The 20,174-nt window shown below is 36.3% G+C and overlaps 1 protein-coding gene across 1 annotated transcript in view; it reads right to left on the reverse strand.

Annotated features, from left to right (window-relative positions):
• The window catches only part of LOC127876487 (methylcrotonoyl-CoA carboxylase beta chain, mitochondrial-like), a 42,505-nt gene extending 24,430 nt beyond the window's left edge, over window positions 1-18,075 (reverse strand). The window contains exons 1-4 of the mRNA XM_052421800.1: window positions 17,854-18,075; window positions 16,831-16,897; window positions 10,783-10,867; window positions 1,060-1,161 (exon numbers count right to left, since the gene is read on the reverse strand). Of these exons, the coding sequence (XP_052277760.1) occupies window positions 1,060-1,161; window positions 10,783-10,867; window positions 16,831-16,897; window positions 17,854-18,015 (416 nt within the window). The 5' untranslated portion in view covers window positions 18,016-18,075. The remainder of the gene's footprint in view (window positions 1-1,059; window positions 1,162-10,782; window positions 10,868-16,830; window positions 16,898-17,853) is intronic.
• Window positions 18,076-20,174: the final 2,099 nt, after the last annotated feature.

Genomic DNA, 20,174 nt, shown 5'->3' on the forward strand with positions numbered 1-20,174 from the left:
GAACCGAATTTTAAAGGCCTTTGCAAACAGTTTGGATCCAGATGAGACGCCACAGAACGTGGCGTCTCATCTGGATCCAAACTGTTCGCTATTCTGATAGTATTCTTTGAAAAAAATCGAAGAAAATGCTAAGTTTAGAAATTCAGCAGACGATAATTTAGCAATTGACAAATTACCCAGCATGCAAAGGGTTAATTACAGAAATATCTCCAGAGTAAAATAGAAGGGAGCTTCAAATGATCTTTTTTGGTTCCCCATCATTACCCTCTTGGTTGGAAAATATTTTAACAAGAGGACCATAGGCCCTTACCTGAGACCCAAAGGAACTAGACTACATGTATATTGAAACAGTGCAAGCTGATTCATGAAGATTGAACCAAAAAAGTGACTTCTAGTATTAATATTAATATTTGTATTAATTACCCAGTAAGACATAAAAGGAAAAAATGCCCCCCTCCTGGCCGCCATGTTTTTCAACAGACCAGGACCATTTTTGAACTCATCCAAGATATCATTAGAACTTATGTTCTGACTAAGTTTCATAAAAAGTGTAAACAAGGTTTTACTATAGCCATATAAAGAAAACTGCAACGCCCTCTGGCAGCCAAATTTTTTAACCAAATTGAACCATTTTTAATCTTGTCCAAGATATCATTTTGACACATGTTCTGACAAATTTTCATGAAGATTGGACAACAAATGTGGCCCTTTGAGTGTTAACAAGGTAAATGTTGATGACGCACGAAGGACGACGCAAACAAGGCAATTACAAAAGCTCACCAGTAGCACATTGAGTTCAGGTGAGCTAAACATATAAAAATCGAAATGTTAATTTCAAATATTTAACAGAAAACGAATTAACTATGAATGATCTAAAAGCTTTAGTTCCACTTGGTGGACTAAGGAAATCCCAGAATTAATTAAATCATTTCATGAAGTGCTCAGCTTGTCAACCTGCCCCTTTGAGCAGCATCCTTTTATGATCCTTAATCGTGACTTGAATGATTAACTATGATGACTCCTTGTTAGTGTCCTTTACAGCATGCCATACTGACCTACCCTGCCACTCTGCCAATGCCTGTGATGATACCCCCAGCTGGCACCTCCTCCCCCTTGTACAACTCATAGCCTGCCAGCTGACCCAGCTCTAGGAACGGAGACCTGCAATATAACAAAGGCTTACAAGACTTGGCGTATGTCAGCGAGATATTTACATCCAGTTCTTTGTCCCAAGGTTTCAAAATCGGTTGCGTTAGTGAGGCAGGCGTCAACTGACTTAAGATAAAAATATAGGAAACAAGAGATGTGTTTGTCAGCAGGTATAGAAATCATCTCCCTTTCAAGGTTAATACTTCCCTTGAATTTTGTCCAACCCAACGGGGGGGGGGGGGGGGGGGTCTCACAGACAATTATGACCATGTCAGACATCACTGACAACCAAGGCCTGTGGTTTAAAAGAGATCGTAGCCAGAGTTGATCATGTATCTATGGACATAAGTCCACAGGTACTTAATGAACATCAAAGAAATTATAATTATATCATTAAAAAAAAACCTTTGACAAATCAATCATTTGGGTTGTAAATAATAATAACAAGAGCACCGCCTTGCGGGTGCAGACCGCTCATCTATTTTCTTTTTAAAGGTGAAGGGACTCTCATTTTCAATCACAAAGGAGGGAGGGGTGGAGTGAAGAGGGGTGTATAGTGTGGGGGTGTGGACATTTATTACATTATTTTCCAAAAATGCGAAAAAAAAAAGCAAAACAAGGGACAAAATTGTCACAAAACCAGGTTTTCATTGTGAAAAAAAAATCTGATAAAGGGAGAAAACTCAAACTGAACTTTTGAAATGAACAAACAAAATAAACCCCCTTTGTAAGTTTGTTTTTAAAAAAAATCTATTTTTAGTTGTGGCGACCTTGACATTGGAGATAATGACGTGATTCTTTCGTGCGACACACCGTCCCATGATGGTGAACAAATGTGCCAAATGATTTTAAAATCTCACAATGAATGACATAGTTATGGCCAGGACAAGCTCATTTATGGCCATTTTTGACCTTTGAACTCAAAGTGTGACCTTGACCTTGGAGATATCGACGTAATTATTTCGCGCGACACACCGTCCAATGATGGTGAACAAATGTGCCAAATGATTTTAAAATCTGACAATGAACGACATAGTTATGGCCCGGACAAGCTTGTTCCGCCCGCCCGCCAGCCAGCCAGCCAGCCAGCCAGCCAGCCTGCCCGTATTCGCCAATCTAATAACCAGTTTTTTCCTTTGGAAAACCTGGTTAAAAACACACAAAAACATGGGGGGGGGGGGGGGATTCTTGGGTGTGATGGTTGGACGGTATTTCAAACATAAAATAATAAAAATAAATATTTGTGTTTTAAACCGTTAAAAAAAATGAAATTTGGGGGGGGGGTATAGTGTGAGGGTGTGGTGGTCATTTGTAAGATGATCTTAAAAAAAAAACAAAAAAAAAAAACAAGGGCTGTTTGTAAAACATGCATGCCCCCCATATGGGCTGTCCGTTGTAGTGGCAGCCATTGTGTGAATACGATTTTTGTCACTGTGACCTTGACCTTTGACCTAGTGACCTGAAAAAAGTTTTAAAACAATTAAACAATATAAAAAAAATTATTTTTTAATGACTGGGGGATTCTTTTGAAGAGTCATAGCGCACCAAATGACGTCTTTTGACGCTGTTTTTCTTTGAGTTATAACGCACCACAGAACGTGAATTGACACGTTAAATTAAACAAAAATCAACGTCTGGAGGGGACACCCCTCCCGAACCCACCCCCGGGGCGCCTGAACAAATTCCTGCGGAAGGCACTGCAATCTACCCATGAAGTTTCATGATGCTAGGCGTATGCGTTCTTGAGTTATCATTCAAAAACCATTATACTATTTCTGGTCACCGTGACCTTGACCTTTGACCTAGTGACCTCAAAATCAATAGGGGTCATCAGCGAGTCATGATTAATGTACCTATGAAGTTTCATGATCCTAGGCCCAAGCGTTCTTGAGTTATCGTCTGACAACCACCTGGTGGACGGACCGACCGACAGACATGAGCAAAGCAATATACCCCCTCTTCTTCGAAGGGGGGCATAAAAATTAGGGGGGGGGCTGGGTGGGGGGAGGGGGGGGGGTTGGGATTCTTGGGTGCCATGGTTGGACGGTATTTCAAACATAAAATAATAAAAATAAATATTTGTGGTTTTTTTTACCGTTTCAAAAAAAAAATTTTGGGTGGGGGTGGGGTGGGAGGGGGGGGGGGGGGGGGGTATAGTGTGAGGGTGTGGTGGTCATTTGTGAGATGATCTTAAGAAAAACAAACAAAAAACAAGGGCTGTCTGTAAAACATGCATGCCCCCCATATCCTAGGCGTATGCGTTCTTGAGTTATCATCCAAAAACAATTTTACTATTTCGGGTCACCGTGACCTTGACCTTTGACCTAGTGACCTCAAAATCAATAGGGGTCATCTGCGAGTCATGATCAATCTACCCATGAAGTTTCATGATCCTAGGTGTATGCGTTCTTGAGTTATCATCCGGAAACCATTTTACTATTTCGGGTCACCGTGACCTTGACCTTTGACCTAGTGACCTAAAAATCAATAGGGGTCATCTGCAAGTCATGATCAATCTACCCATGAAGTTTCATGATCCTAGGCGTTTGCGTTCTTGAGTTATTATTCAAAAACCATTTTACTATTTCTGGTCACCGTGACCTTGACCTTTGACCTAGTGACCTCAAAATCAATAGGGGTCATCTGCGAGTCATGATCAATGTACCTATTAAGTTTCATGATCCTAGGCCCAAGCGTTCTTGAGTTATCGTCTGACAACCACCTGGTGGACGGACCGACCGACAGACATGAGCAAAGCAATATACCCCCTCTTCTTCGAAGGGGGCATACAAAAAATAGGGGGGGGGATTCGGGGGGGGGGGGGGGGGAGGGCACGGGGGATGGTTTGGGTGGAGTCTATTGTGGTATGTCAGGTAAGAGTAGTTTTGTCAAAGTATCAATCAAATCTAATCATAAATAAAGAAGTTATGGCAATTTTAGCAAAATTTAATAATTTGACCTTGAGAGTCAAGGTCATTCAAAGGTCAAGGTAAAATTCAACTTGCCAGGTACAGTAACCTCATGATAGCATGAAAGTATTTGAAGTTTGAAAGCAATAGCCTTGATAGTTAAGAAGTAAAGTGGATCGAAACACAAAATTTAACCATATATTCAAAGTTACTAAGTCAAAAAAGGGCCATAATTCCGTAAAAATGACAACCAGAGTTATGCAACTTGTCCTTTTACTGTACCCTTATGATAGTTTGTGAGTGTTCCAAGTATGAAAGCAATATCTAGGATACTTTAGGGGTAAAGTTGACCAAAACACAAAACTTAACCAAATGTTCAATTTTCTAAGTATAAAGGGCCCATAATTCCGTCCATATGCCAGTCAGAGTTACACAACTTTGCCTGCACAGTCCCCTTATGATAGTTAATAAGTGTTGCAAGTATGAAAGCAATAGCTTTCATACTGTAGGAATAAAGTGGACCTAAACACAAAACTTAACCAAATTTTCAATTTTCTAAGTATAAAAAGGGCCCATAATTCTGTCAAAATGCTAGTCAGAGTTACATTAGTTTGCCTGCACAGTCCCCTTATGATAGTTAGTAAGTGTTGCAAGTATGAAAGCAATAGCTTTGATACTGTAGGAATAAAATGGACCTAAACACAAAACTTAACCAAAATTTTCAATTTCTAAGTATAAAAAGGACACATAACTCTGTACAAATGCATGCCAGAGTTATCTAACTTTGCCTGCCCAGTCCCCTCATGATAGTAAGTAAGTGTACCAAGTTTGAATGCAATAGCATTGATACTTTCTGAGAAAAGTGGACCTTAACGCAAAACTTAACCAAAATTTTCAATTTTCTAAGTATAAAAAGGGCACATAATTCTGTCAAATTGCACGCCAGAGTTATCTAACTTTGCCTGCCCAGTCCTCTCATGATAGTTAGTAAGTGTACCAAGTTTGAATGCAATAGCATTGATACTTTCTGAGAAAAGTGGACCTAAACGCAAAGCTTAACCGGACGCCAACGCCGACGCCAAGGTGATGACAATAGCTCATAATTTTTTTTCAAAAAATAGATGAGCTAAAAATAAATCTGTACAGTAACTGTGAAAAGAACTTCAATTCTTGGTTAGGAAATAGATAATATATTTATAATTATATAAATTACTTCCCTTGAAAATAATTGTCTGTAACAAATGTCTATTTTTAGTAGCAAATAATTAAAAGCCACTACCGTGACTGTAGATTCACCATTCAAAATGTACAGCTCCATGAGATACACATGCATGCCAAATATATAAAGTGGCTATGTTCAATATTGAATAATTTTCTCCCTTTTTAAAGCTTATTACTTCCCTTAAATCTGTATTTTTTACCGTAGACCGTAAAGAATGACCTTGACCTTTTACCACAATGTGTTTGTCAGAAACACAATGCCGCCTACTGCGCCGCTTTGATTTATTTAACAAAAATATATACGTGGGCAGTTCAGATAACTAAGTCCATTTAAAGCTTATTACTTCCCTTGACTTTGTTTTTTCGACCCTAGACCTTGAAGGATGATGTTCACCTTGAAATTTTACCACTCAAAATGTGCAACTCCATGAGATACACATGCATGCCAAATATCAAGGTGCTATCTACAATATTAAAAAAGTTATGGCCAATGTTAAAGTTTTTTCAGACGGACGGACAGACTGACATACTGACTGACGGACAGTTCAACTGCTATATGCCACCCTACCAGGACATAAAAATATAGGAATTTTTGCATCAAAATATAGGAGGTTTGGGCTTGTTTAGGATTAAAATATAGGAATTTTATGGTAAAAAGTAATGTTCTAGAGATATGTAGAGAACTTCTTACTTACTTGTTTTCCGTCAATAAGCATTCAATTAATGTTTTACTTAAAAAAACAGTCCCTCATCATCCCACCAAGGCAGATATGCTGATGCAGCAACACACTGTGGTCATCAATGTGGACACCTGATTTTTTTTATTAAAATAGTTAACAATCAACAGAACACAAAACATTATTAAACATAGTTTTACAACCTAACATAAGAGTGGAACATAACATTGATAATGAAATTATTGAAACTGAAAACATGAATCACATACATGTAGTATCATATCATGGTTTATAATACACATTCTGTATTTTATGCACATTAAAATTTCTATACACTCTTCAATCAAACATTTTTAAGACAAGAACACCAAAACATCCTATATGATAAAATGTATATACAGAATATTCCTATATGATAAAATGTACATACAGAATATAAGATTTTACTGGCAGCGTCTGCATATAAATATTTTTGAAATTGAACATCAAAATAATTAATTGAACAAAATTGCACTGTGTTATTAATACGAATTGTAAAAAAATCTAATCTCATGGGTATCAGAAACACAATGGTAGATGCATATCTTAAACACAAGAAAAAGATGTAATGGTATACATGGCAAGTGACATTAAAACATCTCAATAATCAGGAAGAGCATTAAATATCCCCTCAGAAGAGCATCCCTGTGGAAAGACCTGTTACAACTATCTGCTAGGATATGTTCTCACCTTTTAAATGGTTGTATTTTTCTTCATCAAAGGTGTCCATATAGATATCACAATGGTGTACAACAGCCCTCCTGCAAGATGGTGATGCTTTGGAAGAGGAGGGACAGCTTTTTACACTGTAAATTAAAATATCTAACAGCAGTATTACTTCTTATAAGTATTAAAAAAATAAAAGAGGAAATTTTCAGAACAAAATAGAGGAAAAGTAAAAAATATAGGAAAATAGAGAAAAAAAGTCAAAAATATAAGAAAATATAGGTTTTGAAAAATATGGGAAAATTCTCCAAAATATAGGAAAATATAGCAATATAGGAATCAGTTGACGTCCTGGTGAGGTTTTATATTTTCTTAAATGTAAATGCAACACTAGCATAGTTGAAATGGCCAGTGTAAAAGGATATAGATAACAAGCAAATTCGTTGAATTGATATTCCCCACCAATATGCTTCTGGACACAATAGTGTTATATTTGACACTCAAAAATGCATTTTTTCAAGATACAAAGGGCCATAACTCCATTATCAACAGATGGTGTACAATGCCATTTGGCGTGCATCAACCTGTTATCCATATATATACTCATACCAAGTTTCAATGAAATCAGCCAAAGCACTTCCAAGATATGGCTCTGGACACACAAACAAGCTTTTTTTCAAGATACAAAGGGCCATAACTCTGTTATTAACAGACAGTGTACAATGCCATTTGGCATGCATCATCCTCTTATCAATATATATACTGATACCAAGTTTCAATGAAATCCGCCAAAGCACTTCCAAGATATGGGTCCGGACACAAAAGTGCTGGACGGACGGATGAACAGACGGACGGACGGAAGGACGGACAATGCCAAAACAATATCCCTCCGCCTGGAAGGAGTAATTAGTTAGCCAGAGAATGCATTCTTGCAGCCAGTAGCTAGGAGCAGCTTTGTTTACAGCACACCTAGTGTCAAAAGTTATTTAAAAATAAAAAGCTATCTTCCATTTGCTTTGATATTAAATACTTTACGGTACTTAAATCTGATGATTAAATATGGGCCCGAGATGAAAAAACTTTTTATGGTACAAGTATATGCTATGTACTGTGGCAGTTTTAAACGTAGTAATAGATTATAGGATTTTTTATTCAATAAAATTTCCTGAATACACAATGTTCCAAAAAACAGCCAACTTTGAAATATAGGCTCATTCTTCTACCTTTTATACAAATGATGGGGTTTTAAAAGAGCAGGTATCTGGTATGTTCAATATTCAATTTGTGAACCAGTATCAATTACTTTCACAGTATTAAAATTCTAGTATGTACACATCTTGTTAATATTATACAATTTGTATAGAGTAGAATTTTGTCTGTTTTTGTTTACTTTTTGTAAGGATAACCGGTATGAATTATATTTCATCAAATACAATAATTGTGATTTTATTAATTTCACACACAATTATCATAAAATCTGAGTATTTCTTCTAAATTAACGTATTACCCTATAAAGGTTCCTTCCAAATCAAATTTTCCTTCAATTTTTCCCATTTTGACGGTAAACAAATCAGACATTTCTTGAAAAATAATCTTAAAAGGCACATTATCAATTCACAAAATGTATCTTTTTATAATTAAATTCATTATTAGTAAATGAAAATGTTGTTTTTAGAATTAATATACTTGTTATGAAGTGCTTTTGCAGTTTTTTTGCAGGAAAAGATTAATTTAGAATTTGATTGAAAACAATACTTATATGCCCTATTTGAGGAATACAAGCATATTGTCCAAAGTAGAGAAGAAAAAAAAAGGCTGATAATATATAATTTATTAAGACAAAAAAAATTGAAAACTTTAATTGCAATATCAAAGAAAAACATTCAGTACAGCTCGTATTGATATAATGAATTAATTCCCTAGCAGAATAAAGTATTTATCTGTTATGCACATTAAAGCATCACATGCGAAAGACGTTTGACCTCTGACATTTCAGATAAAATTTGCTGGGGTTCAGTATTTTTCTAGTAACTTTTGGGCCATGTGTCCGACATTTTTTTTAAAACAATATGTAAACATTTGTTTTGGTTAAAAAGGAAACTAAGAATATGTAAAAAAAAATACGGACTTGTTTATGTTTATTTTACTTTGATAGATTGTTTAACTTTAAAATAAAACGGATTTCATCAACCAGTCGTACTTGCTATATTTGCTGGTTACATACCCAACTCCAAGTGCGAAAGTGTGGAATTCAAAGTTTATTAGGTCCTTTCCGAGCCACAGGCTACATTATGTGTGGACCCAGAGTGTTCCCCAACCTAATTAACCCACTACACTCCAGAAAATTTGGATCAATTTTGAATTATAGCTGCAATTACCAGCTTTTTTGTTGTTACTGAAAGATTTTTCAATTTTGGTGTGGTCTTGTGTGGTGGGAGGTGGGGGGGGGCCAGAGTACTCACAGCAAACCCGACCTACCCGATATGGTGATCACCAACCCTACTCACATGCTGCCAGCAAAGGGAATTGAACCCGGGTCGCCTAGGTGAGAAGCGAGTGTACCAACCACTGCACTAGCTGGACAGCCACGTGCGATTCCAAGAACCGGTCAAATATTGCACCTTGTTTTGTTACTGAGGCAACACAAGCTTTTGATTGGTTTAATTGAATTTTAGAAGTTTCAATCAGTGTGATGAGTTGAAATCGAAAGCAGGGAACCACACAAATGTTGCCTGTTCCAGGTCAAGATTTGATACAAAAGTAAGCAGAAGAAGCGGCTGTTCCAACAGTCAAATTACTTGTTACATAAAAAAAATCACCAAGCTTTCTTCACTTTTAACTGAAAGTTTTACCATTTTTATAAAACAGGTTTAAAGTTAGTTGTAATTTTATTGTATTTAGATTTGTTGAACATTCGAACTTCATAATACTAAAAAGAAACTATATAAAAGGTATTTTCTTTTGTTTGGTTATAGAAAAACAAGGTCGGGTAAAATATGGTGAGGTACTGAAAATTAAAAAAGTTATAGGACCTCATGTCCGGTAAGATTTATTTGTCTTTCCCATAAATTGACATTAAACACAGATGTTGCATTATATTTTTAATATTTAAATTAGGGATGGCATCGAATACCAATATCGATATTTGAATGTTCGCAAATTCATTCAATCGAATATTCGAATATTCGCATAAAACTGCTGGATTGATTTTACCTTGTTATGTGTTAATTTCCATTGGTTTGAAAGTTATATCCGTTTGCTAAATACGAGGCTGTTTATTAACGTTGCTATCGAATAATTGTATCGCTGTCGACTAATACTATGACCGATACTGTGATCGGGCACAAATAGAATGAAAAACATCGTGTCATAGAATTTTATTTTCTAATGATTCCACAGATTTGTAGCAGAACGCGCATATGTAAAACTAAGTTTACACACATTACACGTTGCGGTCTTCTTATCCACAGACCATGTAAAATATTCCATACTGCAGAAAGGGCTGGTGGCATTTTCAGATTTGAATTAGGATTCCTTGATGATTGTTTAATTTATATCATCTGTTACTTTTGAGTAATTCACATATTTAAATGTCTGTTCAAACTGTGATCACAAAAACTAAATTATTATTCGCCAGTAAATTGAAGCCCTAAATTGGTACCTAATTGACAAACAACAGTTCGGGCCCTTTCTTATAGTAAGTATTTTGTATTGCGCGATTTGAGTAATTCACACATTTAAATGGCTGTACATACTGTGATCACAAAACTTAATTATTATTCGCCAGTCAATTGAAACCGTTAATTGGCACCCCATCGGCAAACAACAGTCGGGGCCTTTCTTAGAGCGTGTATATTGCATTGCGCAATCAACACTGATACGGGCCGCGTTATCAGTTTGACACGAAGAACATGTTACTCACGGGTGATTTCGGTTGCTTTTCAGTAAGCTGTTCCCAGGTCATTAAATATTGGTGAAATTACGTTTGAAAAAAAAATGCGAATATTATTTTTATTATTCGAATGCTGACCATTCAATCGAATATTCGAATAATTTTGCCATCCCTAATTTAAATTGATTTAAAATGCAGAACAAATAGACTTCAAAGAAAGTAGCCCTACTCTGGATCTAAAAGTCTATTGATTCTGTCTCTTGGCAAAAGCTTGTTTCGGGATACATGTCGTTGTCTCGCCTTTTCCCCTCCACCTGAAATACAAAAAATGACAATGTTCAATTATTAGTTCCACACAAGTTTGACATATAAGGATATTGTAAAGATATATATGGGAAGGAACAATTTGAGACTGCAATTGTTGCCTTGAGGAAAAATTTGACTAAACTAGATATGTATCACACAGACACTGATGCCTCCATGACAAAAGTTTGGGCACAGACACATCCACTACATGTACATATTCTACAGAGGACAACAACTAAGGGTCATAAATTGTATCTTTGCAAAAACTGTAAGCAGCAAAATTTCCTTTGTTATAGATCATTTTCAAATTTTGAGCAAAAATGCCAAGCAGTTAAAGAAGATGATTACACAGACTTTGTGACACTAGTCTTCATAGTGGAAAAATGGACAAAATGGCATATATCTGCAGAAACTTGTAGCAGCAAACAGTCCTTTCTTTACAATAATTTATAACTTTGAGCTAGAGTCATCTGGTACTAAAAGAGAAGTTGAAAAAACATTGGACAAAATGTTCTATATTGAAACAAGGGACAAAATTGTCACAAAACCAGGTTTTCATTGCGAAAAAAATCTGATAAAGGGAGAAAACTCAAACTGAACTTTTGAAATGAACAAACAAAATTAACCCCCTTTGTAAGTTTGTTTTTAAAAAAAATCTATTTTTAGTCGTGGCGACCTTGACATTGGAGATATTGACGTGATTCTTTCGTGCGACACACCGTCCCATGATGGTGAACAAATGTGCCAAATGATTTTAAAATCTCACAATGAATGACATAGTTATGGCCAGGACAAGCTCATTTATGGCCATTTTTGACCTTTGAACTCAAAGTGTGACCTTGACCTTGGAGATATCGACGTAATTATTTCGCGCGACACACCGTCCCATGATGGTGAACAAATGTGCCAAATGATTTTAAAATCTCACAATGAATGACATAGTTATGGCCTGGACAAGCTCATTTATGGCCATTTTTGACCTTTGAACTCAAAGTGTGACCTTGACCTTGGAGATATCGACGTAATTATTTCGCGCGACACACTGTCCAATGATGGTGAACAAATGTGCCAAATGATTTTAAAATCTGACAATGAACGACATAGTTATGGCCCGGACAAGCTTGTTCCGCCCGCCCGCCAGCCAGCCCGCCCGCATTCGCCAATCTAATAACCAGTTTTTTCCTTCGGAAAACCTGATTAAAAACCGAAAAAGGGCAATAATTCTCAAAAACACATTAACACAGCCTTTAATTACTGGTGCTTCCTCTTCTTGAGATGCATAAATAAAAAGCAAATAATACTTCCAAGATGGCACTTCAGTTGGTTTGTTTTTGGTTTCTTTGAGACCGCCGAATATCAGCCCTTTCCCAAAGACGTTTTTTTTGCCCAATAAATTTTCCCCCAGACAAAGCTTTCCTATTAAACAATTAATGCAAATAAGTTTGTAAACATCAGTTAGAGTTCAACTAGAAATGGCGCGGCAGAGGCCGACGCGTATCCCCACGCTGCATGTTTGACCCAGGGGCGCCCCAGGGTTGGTAATGGGGCCATGCATAGTTGAGATTGACCGTATTGTCAAAGGAGAAGTTCAGTATCAATTTGAAGTGAATCAGTGTAGAAATGAAGAAATTATAGTAAAAAGGCAATTTTGGGTGGGTGTGGTCTATTTGGCGGGGCGCCCCAGGGTTGGTAATGGGCCCATGCATAGTTGAGATTGACCGTATTGTCATAAGAGATGTTCAGTATCAATTCAAAGTAAATCGGTGTATAAATGAAGAAGTTAATGAAAAATGACATAAAAAAATGAGTGAAAACCTCTGACCCGGCCCCACCCCAACCCCCATAACTTTTGACCCAGGGGTCAGATCAAAATTCCAAATAGTGCAGGGTCGCACATATGCTCATAGCTACCATGTGTGTAAGTTTCAAGGTTTTAGTGCTTATAGTGTAGGAGGAGATAGTGGCCAGGACGGACGGACAGACAGACGGCGGAGATAACCACAATATCCCCACGCTTTTCAAAAAGCGTGGGGATAATAATGGTTACAATAATGTTAACTGGAAATGATCCGATGCGCATGTGTTAAATGACGGACGAGTGATATTGGGCATTCGGAATAGCCGTACAACCAAATCAGACTTTTGGATTGGTACACAAATGCAGCGTCGTAGCCACGCTGAGGCACACCGAGGCAGCTGCCTTGGTTACAATTTGCAGAGCAATGTTGAGATTACAAGGAAAAAAAGGAAAATTTATGTCAAAGAATAATATCTATATGAGAAATTGATGCAATTTAATGAATTTTAAGCACTATGATATTCACAAACAAATATTATCAATGAGTACAATTGGTTCATGTTGAGGCAGATAATTATTTCAATTTAATAACATCAATTGATGCCAAAATGCCTCAGCAAAATGATTTGGAAAATCCATATATTAAACAAAGCGTCGCACTGTACACTTCGATGATAATCATGGTGGACATTGGAACGTACCGAGCTATAATGGGTTGCATTGTTTTCCAGATAGATACGACCCAAATAACAGATACCAAATATATATTACTATCGATTACACATCAATTAACCCTTAACCCTACCCCTACCCCTAATCAATATGACCCTGTCACGCAATCGGTAACGCGTCAGACACTGGATCCTTTGACCACTATTATATTGTCACTGCGTTGGTTCGAACCCCAGAAGGACCTTTTTTATTTCCAAATAACTTCCATCAATTATCCTTTTTATAAGAGCTTATGATTGAAAGCGCTTTTGATGTTATATATTTAAACATTTTTTTTAAAGAGCCCTAGGTGCTTTCAAGCTCCAAATGGAAAAAAAATCGTCTTGAATTTTTTCACGATGAACTTGTCTGAACTACAACACCAATTTAGGCATAAAATGTGGTTTAAATGGCATTATAAACGCACCAGAGACGGTATAGGATTTTAAAAAATTTAGGGGAGGGGGGCATGCCACCGGACCCCGCTAGAATGACCTAAGATACTGTCTCGGCTAAAATTTGGGTCTGGCTACGCCACTGAAATGTAGTCGAAAAATTGATTACATTACTGGATTTTGACGCATATTAAGAACAATTTATTCAATGGAATCAATGTTATAATGCTGTCTGAAAAGACCTGTATTGTCACCTTCAACAATAAATAAAAATTGGAGACACTACAATAAGAAATTGACCAAAAAAAGAGAGCAGAATATGAGAGAAATGCAGAGAATTCTAAGTTTGTTAAAAAAGGGGAAACACTGAGTATTTATTACCCAGTGCTCACTCTGGCCTTCAGAAAATATAAGCCAAATTTTGAAAGGAAATTATGATTAGACGATTTTAATAAGGTTCTCTGGCTTGGAGTACCCAACCCGCCTGTTGCTAACAGAAATCAACTTTTGACTTTACAACTGAAAAAACCCCACACATGTGTTTCTTTCTTGTTAAGTCTAAAACAAACTGTTATATTAATGTTTACAAGAGATGTGTTTGTCAGAAACACAATTCCCCCTATTGAAAATATATATAAAAAAAAATTACCTTTGACCTTGAAAGATGACCTTGACCCTGAACTTCCACCACTCAAAATGCGCAGCTTCATGAGAACGCCGCTTTGAATATTTGTTTTTGTTTTTTACCTTTGACCTTGAAGGATGACCTTCACCTTGAACTTTCACCACTCAAAATGTGCAGCTTCATGAGATGCACATGCATGCCAAATATCAAGTTGCTATCTTTAATATTGAAAAAGTTATGGCCAATGTTAAAGTTTTTTTCGGATGGACAGACTGACTGAATGACATACTGACAGACGAACAGTTCAACTGCTATATGCCACCTACCGGGGGCATAAAAAAGCTTTCTTCTATCCTCAGTCAGTTGTCAGCCAGCTTAAAAATAATGACCATGTTTGTGTTAAATTATCTGTTGCCTTGAATTTGTTTTAAGATAGTAGAATATGTTTAAAGTGATATTATGGGCATCTTACAGTTTATAGGTGTCTATCGCAACCGTTGTTTATTTTTGGTGTTTTCACTTCATATACACTTATATTTGTTAATGCAGTATCAACATACTAAGACAATATCCTGTAAAGAGAAAAATAATGCATTTAAATATCAACCGTACTTTCGTTTTGACAACTGATGATTCGATTAACGATGTGAATCTAAATGTAGTTTTAGTGCAGATTCATTCATATGACACAAAGACACTATTATGTTTTACGGACCATTTCAGCTTAAAAGACTCACCAGTCACGTAAAATATTGAATACAATTTTTTTTTTTAAACAACTGGTAGCAAGATGAGTTGCAGATAATTGGTGGTGCAGATAATGGTGGTGCGGTGGTCTAGTGGTAACACACTGGTCTACCATTCCAGAAGACCCCGGTTCAATTCCTTACCAGGGCACTGGAAATTTCAGAAATGCTTCAAGTGTTTCCCACCCAACTAGAGATGTACTGGTATGAAACCCAGGTAATTTTTGCGTGTATCGGTGCTATAAACTGAGCACTTAGAACCAAGGGATCTATTCGCAAAGAGCTAGGGTATCGAACCCGGATTCCTTGTATCTCAATACTGTCTCTTCTGCAAAAACCAAAGGACCCCATTGGAAATAAGTGCTTGCACTTATTGGGTTATCCTTGACCACAAGGTCAAAAAGAAATACATACATACATACATACAATTGGTCAGTAAACACATTTTAACTAACTCTTTTGACCTGTTAATTCTTTTCAACTCAATTCAACAGTGAAAAATGCCCATAATATCACTTTAATTGATTATTGAAGACTTACCTTTTTTTACCCATCTGACGTTTCACAGATTTTTTCCCATAAAAAAGGCCAGGCCCTTTTCCCAAAATCATTGAAAAACAGCACTTAGAACCGGATGTTTTGAAATACATATAGAATTCTACAGGATGAGTAGGTTATTTTTTTCAACATATATTGCATATGGAAAGTGTATACAACCATTCAAATGCATAATTCCTCACTCTCCAAGGAGGCATAAACATAGACCATAATCAATAGAAATTTGAATAACAGATGCATCTCAGATATCCAGATAAGGTTTTGTGAAATTCTTAACGTTACTACCAGATTTTCAAAAAGAATTCTTAACTCTGAAATTTTATTCTTAATGTTACTACTAAGTTTTCGAAAGTAATTCTTAACTTTCGAAAGGACCTAAAAATAAATAATAATGGTTATTTTCATGAAAAAAATCAAAATAAACATACTAGCAACTTTATTTATACGAGTTCAACAGTGTCTATTCAGTATTATACAATTTTATTTTTCAAATACCTTCATATGCCCAAACTGTGCTTAGATTGCATGCCGTTGATGAATTTTTACATGTTTCACAATTAAAACGGGTCTCCCCTTCAATATTTTCAGCAATTAGCCACGGGAATTATTGTCCCTTCCAGTCATTCAATGTTTTTTTGTTTAAGTTTGGACCTGTCGTTTCGCGCTTTTTTTTTAGTTTTACGACTGTGTCGGCAACTGAAGATACAACATCGTATAAGATCTTTTCTACAATGTCTTTCTTAACATTCAACTTCGGCTCACTTTGCGTACAATATGTTAAAAGCGTGTTTTTGCACGCTTTGCAGTTTTTTAGGACGCTCTCTGGGCGCCGCCATTGTTTTTTGACAGATAGACTGTACACGCCGCTTTTATTGGAAAAAAAAAACGCTTTGTTAAACAAACCCGATAACCATTCTATATAAGCACCGAAAAGATCTTTAAAACGCATAAAAGAACTCAATAAAAATCGATACGAACCGAGGTAAAAATAATATTCGTAACTTGATTTTGTAATTCTTAATGGTACGACAAGATTTTAAAATAAATATGTAACGGACCTGAAAATAATTGGTAATTATGAAAATAAAACCCTTATCTGGAGCTCTGCACTAATGGAGGACAAGCATTATACAATTACCCTGAACTATAGTTGATATTCTTCCTTTAAGTTCTCCAACCAGATTTGACATGACTTCATAGTTTTCCTGCAATTTCAAAATAAGTCCATATTAAATTTACTACTTTTATTTGTCCTCAAGTCAATCCACAATACTGGTTTGAGAGAATTTCACACATAAGACATAACTGATGAAATAAAAATGTTTACAATTAAATATATCAAACAATGCAAATATTTTGTTCCACCTCCAGAAATGTGATTCGTACATAAATTTCTATAAGTAATATGCGTTTTACTATAAAAGCTTTAACTACCTCAGGGAATAATCTAGAATTTACTTTCTATGGGTCGCTGAACTCGCAGATTTTAGACCAATGAGTCCCAGGCCAAAATTAATGAGTCCACCTTGAAAAGAATCGGTCCCAAATTTTGAAAGATACCAAGTAGTGAAGAAACTTTTAATAATATCAAAAACTTGTTAAAATAAAACAAAAACAAATTCAGAGTTATCACTATCTTGTTTGCCTTCACATAGGCTATAACATAATCTGTTACATGAATGTAACCTGTTATTACATTTCAACTTGATTAAAATCGATGATAATATTATTGTTAACATCCGAATTGCGAGCTTGATAATATTATTGTTTACGTCCGAATTGCGAGCCGTTTACCTACCATTATTAAAGTTTAGATTTGTTTGTTTTGGATTATTAAGCTTCAACACCTTATTTCGGAGGCATTTTTTCTGTATTATTATTTATGACTAAGTTACACAAAGTTAAAGCAGGTTTTCATCCGGGGACTCGAGAAAATATCGTAACACATTCTATTTTAAAGGTCGATTCTATTTGGTTTGATTTATACATCAGTGGCTCGACTAGAGCCAATCAAAAGACTTGCTGAAGTCTTCAAGCATCATTTGGTTAAACTTAGCGTTCATTGCTACACTTTTGACTCGTACACAAGATGGTACCTATCGTGATTCGCGTATGCATTAACGGATACAGTTCAGCAATGCGTCCTTATTTCAATGCTCACCTTGAAGTCAGGGCTTTCACGATCTTGCTTTTTACCAATTGTCGGAGATCCATCAACAAAATATGGTCTCGACTGGATGGGAACCAATGGCATTTGTTTAAACAATAACACATTTCCAGTTGCCATTGCTCTATGGCTAAGAAATCTAGAAAAAGTTATCATTTTGTATTGTTTATGTTGTATACCGGAAATGTGGATTTGCTGTGCTTGATTTGATTTTAAAAAGAGTCCATCAACACAAGGCTACATGTCACCAATTGTTATTGATGCATGTGCGAAATAAGGTTCCTCTCCATTTGATTTGATCGAAGTACAAAGACGAAATCTATGATACTTTTTTCGGGACATGAAGAAAGACTGGTGAATAAACAAATGACTGAAAGAGTAAAGTAAGTTTGTGAGTGAAATAGTGACCTTATGAATGAACCGATGCATGAATTATGTCATTGAGGAGGGAAATGATGAATACATGAAAATTGTTTGTAGTGATTATCATTATCCAGAACTAAAGAATGTCATGAATGTTGGTTTACAATTATTGCTTGTGTACAAGATTTACCAGAGTGTATCTTATACTTGTTTTGACCAAAGGTGTGTAGGATTTCTGCCTATGTGAGATATATGAGAACATTAAACAAATAAAAAACACACGTTGAACGCTTGTTACTATTCAGAGCAAAGAATTTAACCAAATAAGTCACTTGTTCTTAAAACAACAGAGTATACACTATGAGTCCAGTATGGCAAAACAATATTTGCATTTTCACATCTAATCATAAATTCTATAGCGACTACTAACTATACCGGTAAATCCTGAAAGTTTGAATTTACAAACATTGCATAGTTGTATCAAATACATGACATGGACGTCCCAAATGCCTAAAGCAGAAATCTACACAATTCACTCCAGCCTAGTATCCTTGCAATTGGATCCTCTATATTTTCTTCAAGATACCCGGTCTCAAGCTGAATTGAACTACATGTAGTAGATAGCAGATGTTAAGCTGCCAAAAGCTAAAATGCTAGTCTTATTAACAAGGCACACTAGAATGCGTTGCTTTTTCGCACTAAAATAAAGCCATAGCGGATAATTTCTAAAATAAATATAGTAATATAATTTATGCCAAACGCTTGTATGATTGTTAATGCAAATCTGAATGTGTTTTTTTGAGTACATAACATGATTGTTTTACTGTTTTTTGCTTCAATTAATTTATAGAGAAAAGCGTGATATTTTATTTTCGAAAAATGAAAAACCACAATAAATACGTGATGACTTTGTTAAGTTTATTGTGTGAAGAATATATATTTGATATCATATACGATTTGTTATAAAATTTCAAACAGGTAACAAGAAACACCAGTATATAAATTAATACAAATAAATCTTAATGCGCACAATGTGCGCCCATACAATAACTCTGACAATTTCAAACTCGGGAATCATTCAAATAGTCCGATTCATCTACCGAGTAAATATTCATTTCCAATAAATTGTTAAACTCCTCTTCGGATGTTGAATCTATACTTAACGACTTCTCTGCAGTAGTCACGTGTTTCTCCACGATGTCTTCGATGATAAGACTGTTGTCGGTTTCTGTGAAACTGTAAGTAAACTCGGCGCTTTGATAAGTATCGGGATTCGGAAACGAACCGTCGAACGAATACTTGAACAAAGCTTCCTGGGTGATGTGCGCATGCGCAGGCAATTGGAAACGGCTGGATTCCGAACATTTTCTGAGATTAGCGAAACCTGATTCACGACGTAAAGTCCGCGGCCCTGAATGCATGGAATGAGTCTGTACATCGACGTTGATGTTCTGTATTGACCTGACGTTAACGTCATTCAGCAGATAGCTTTCTTTAATCCGCTTAGATTTCCGCTCGTCATTCTCGGAAAGTTCGAGGCCGCCAACATATAATTTCTGTCTGGGTGACTCTAGCTGTGTAGCTTTCTGCTGGTCTGCCATGAACTTCTGCATTATAACAGTTTTCCCATTTCTCTCACTGAAACTGTTCAGGTATTGCTTGGATAATGTGCACTCGTGACTATCCCGACCGCGTTTCGGTTGGAGGGCGGCGACTACCGCGGTACCTTTACGTGGCCTGTTATCATCGCTTGGCAATGGATCGGTTCTCTGACGTTTATGAAGCGGCTGGTTGGCGCCTTCGCTCGCATTTTGTTTCTGGTCTTTTGAAACGCGACCAACGGATTCGTAGCCGGTATCTGCCGACTCTATGCTTTCCTTGGAGTTTGAGCGCGTTGGCTTTCTGTCTGAGCCTTCACTAGATAAGTGCTCAATGGTCTGCCTGTCAGTGCA

Source organism: Dreissena polymorpha, chromosome 4, assembly GCF_020536995.1.
Source record: "Dreissena polymorpha isolate Duluth1 chromosome 4, UMN_Dpol_1.0, whole genome shotgun sequence".
In the NCBI taxonomy this organism is placed as follows: domain Eukaryota; kingdom Metazoa; phylum Mollusca; class Bivalvia; order Myida; family Dreissenidae; genus Dreissena; species Dreissena polymorpha.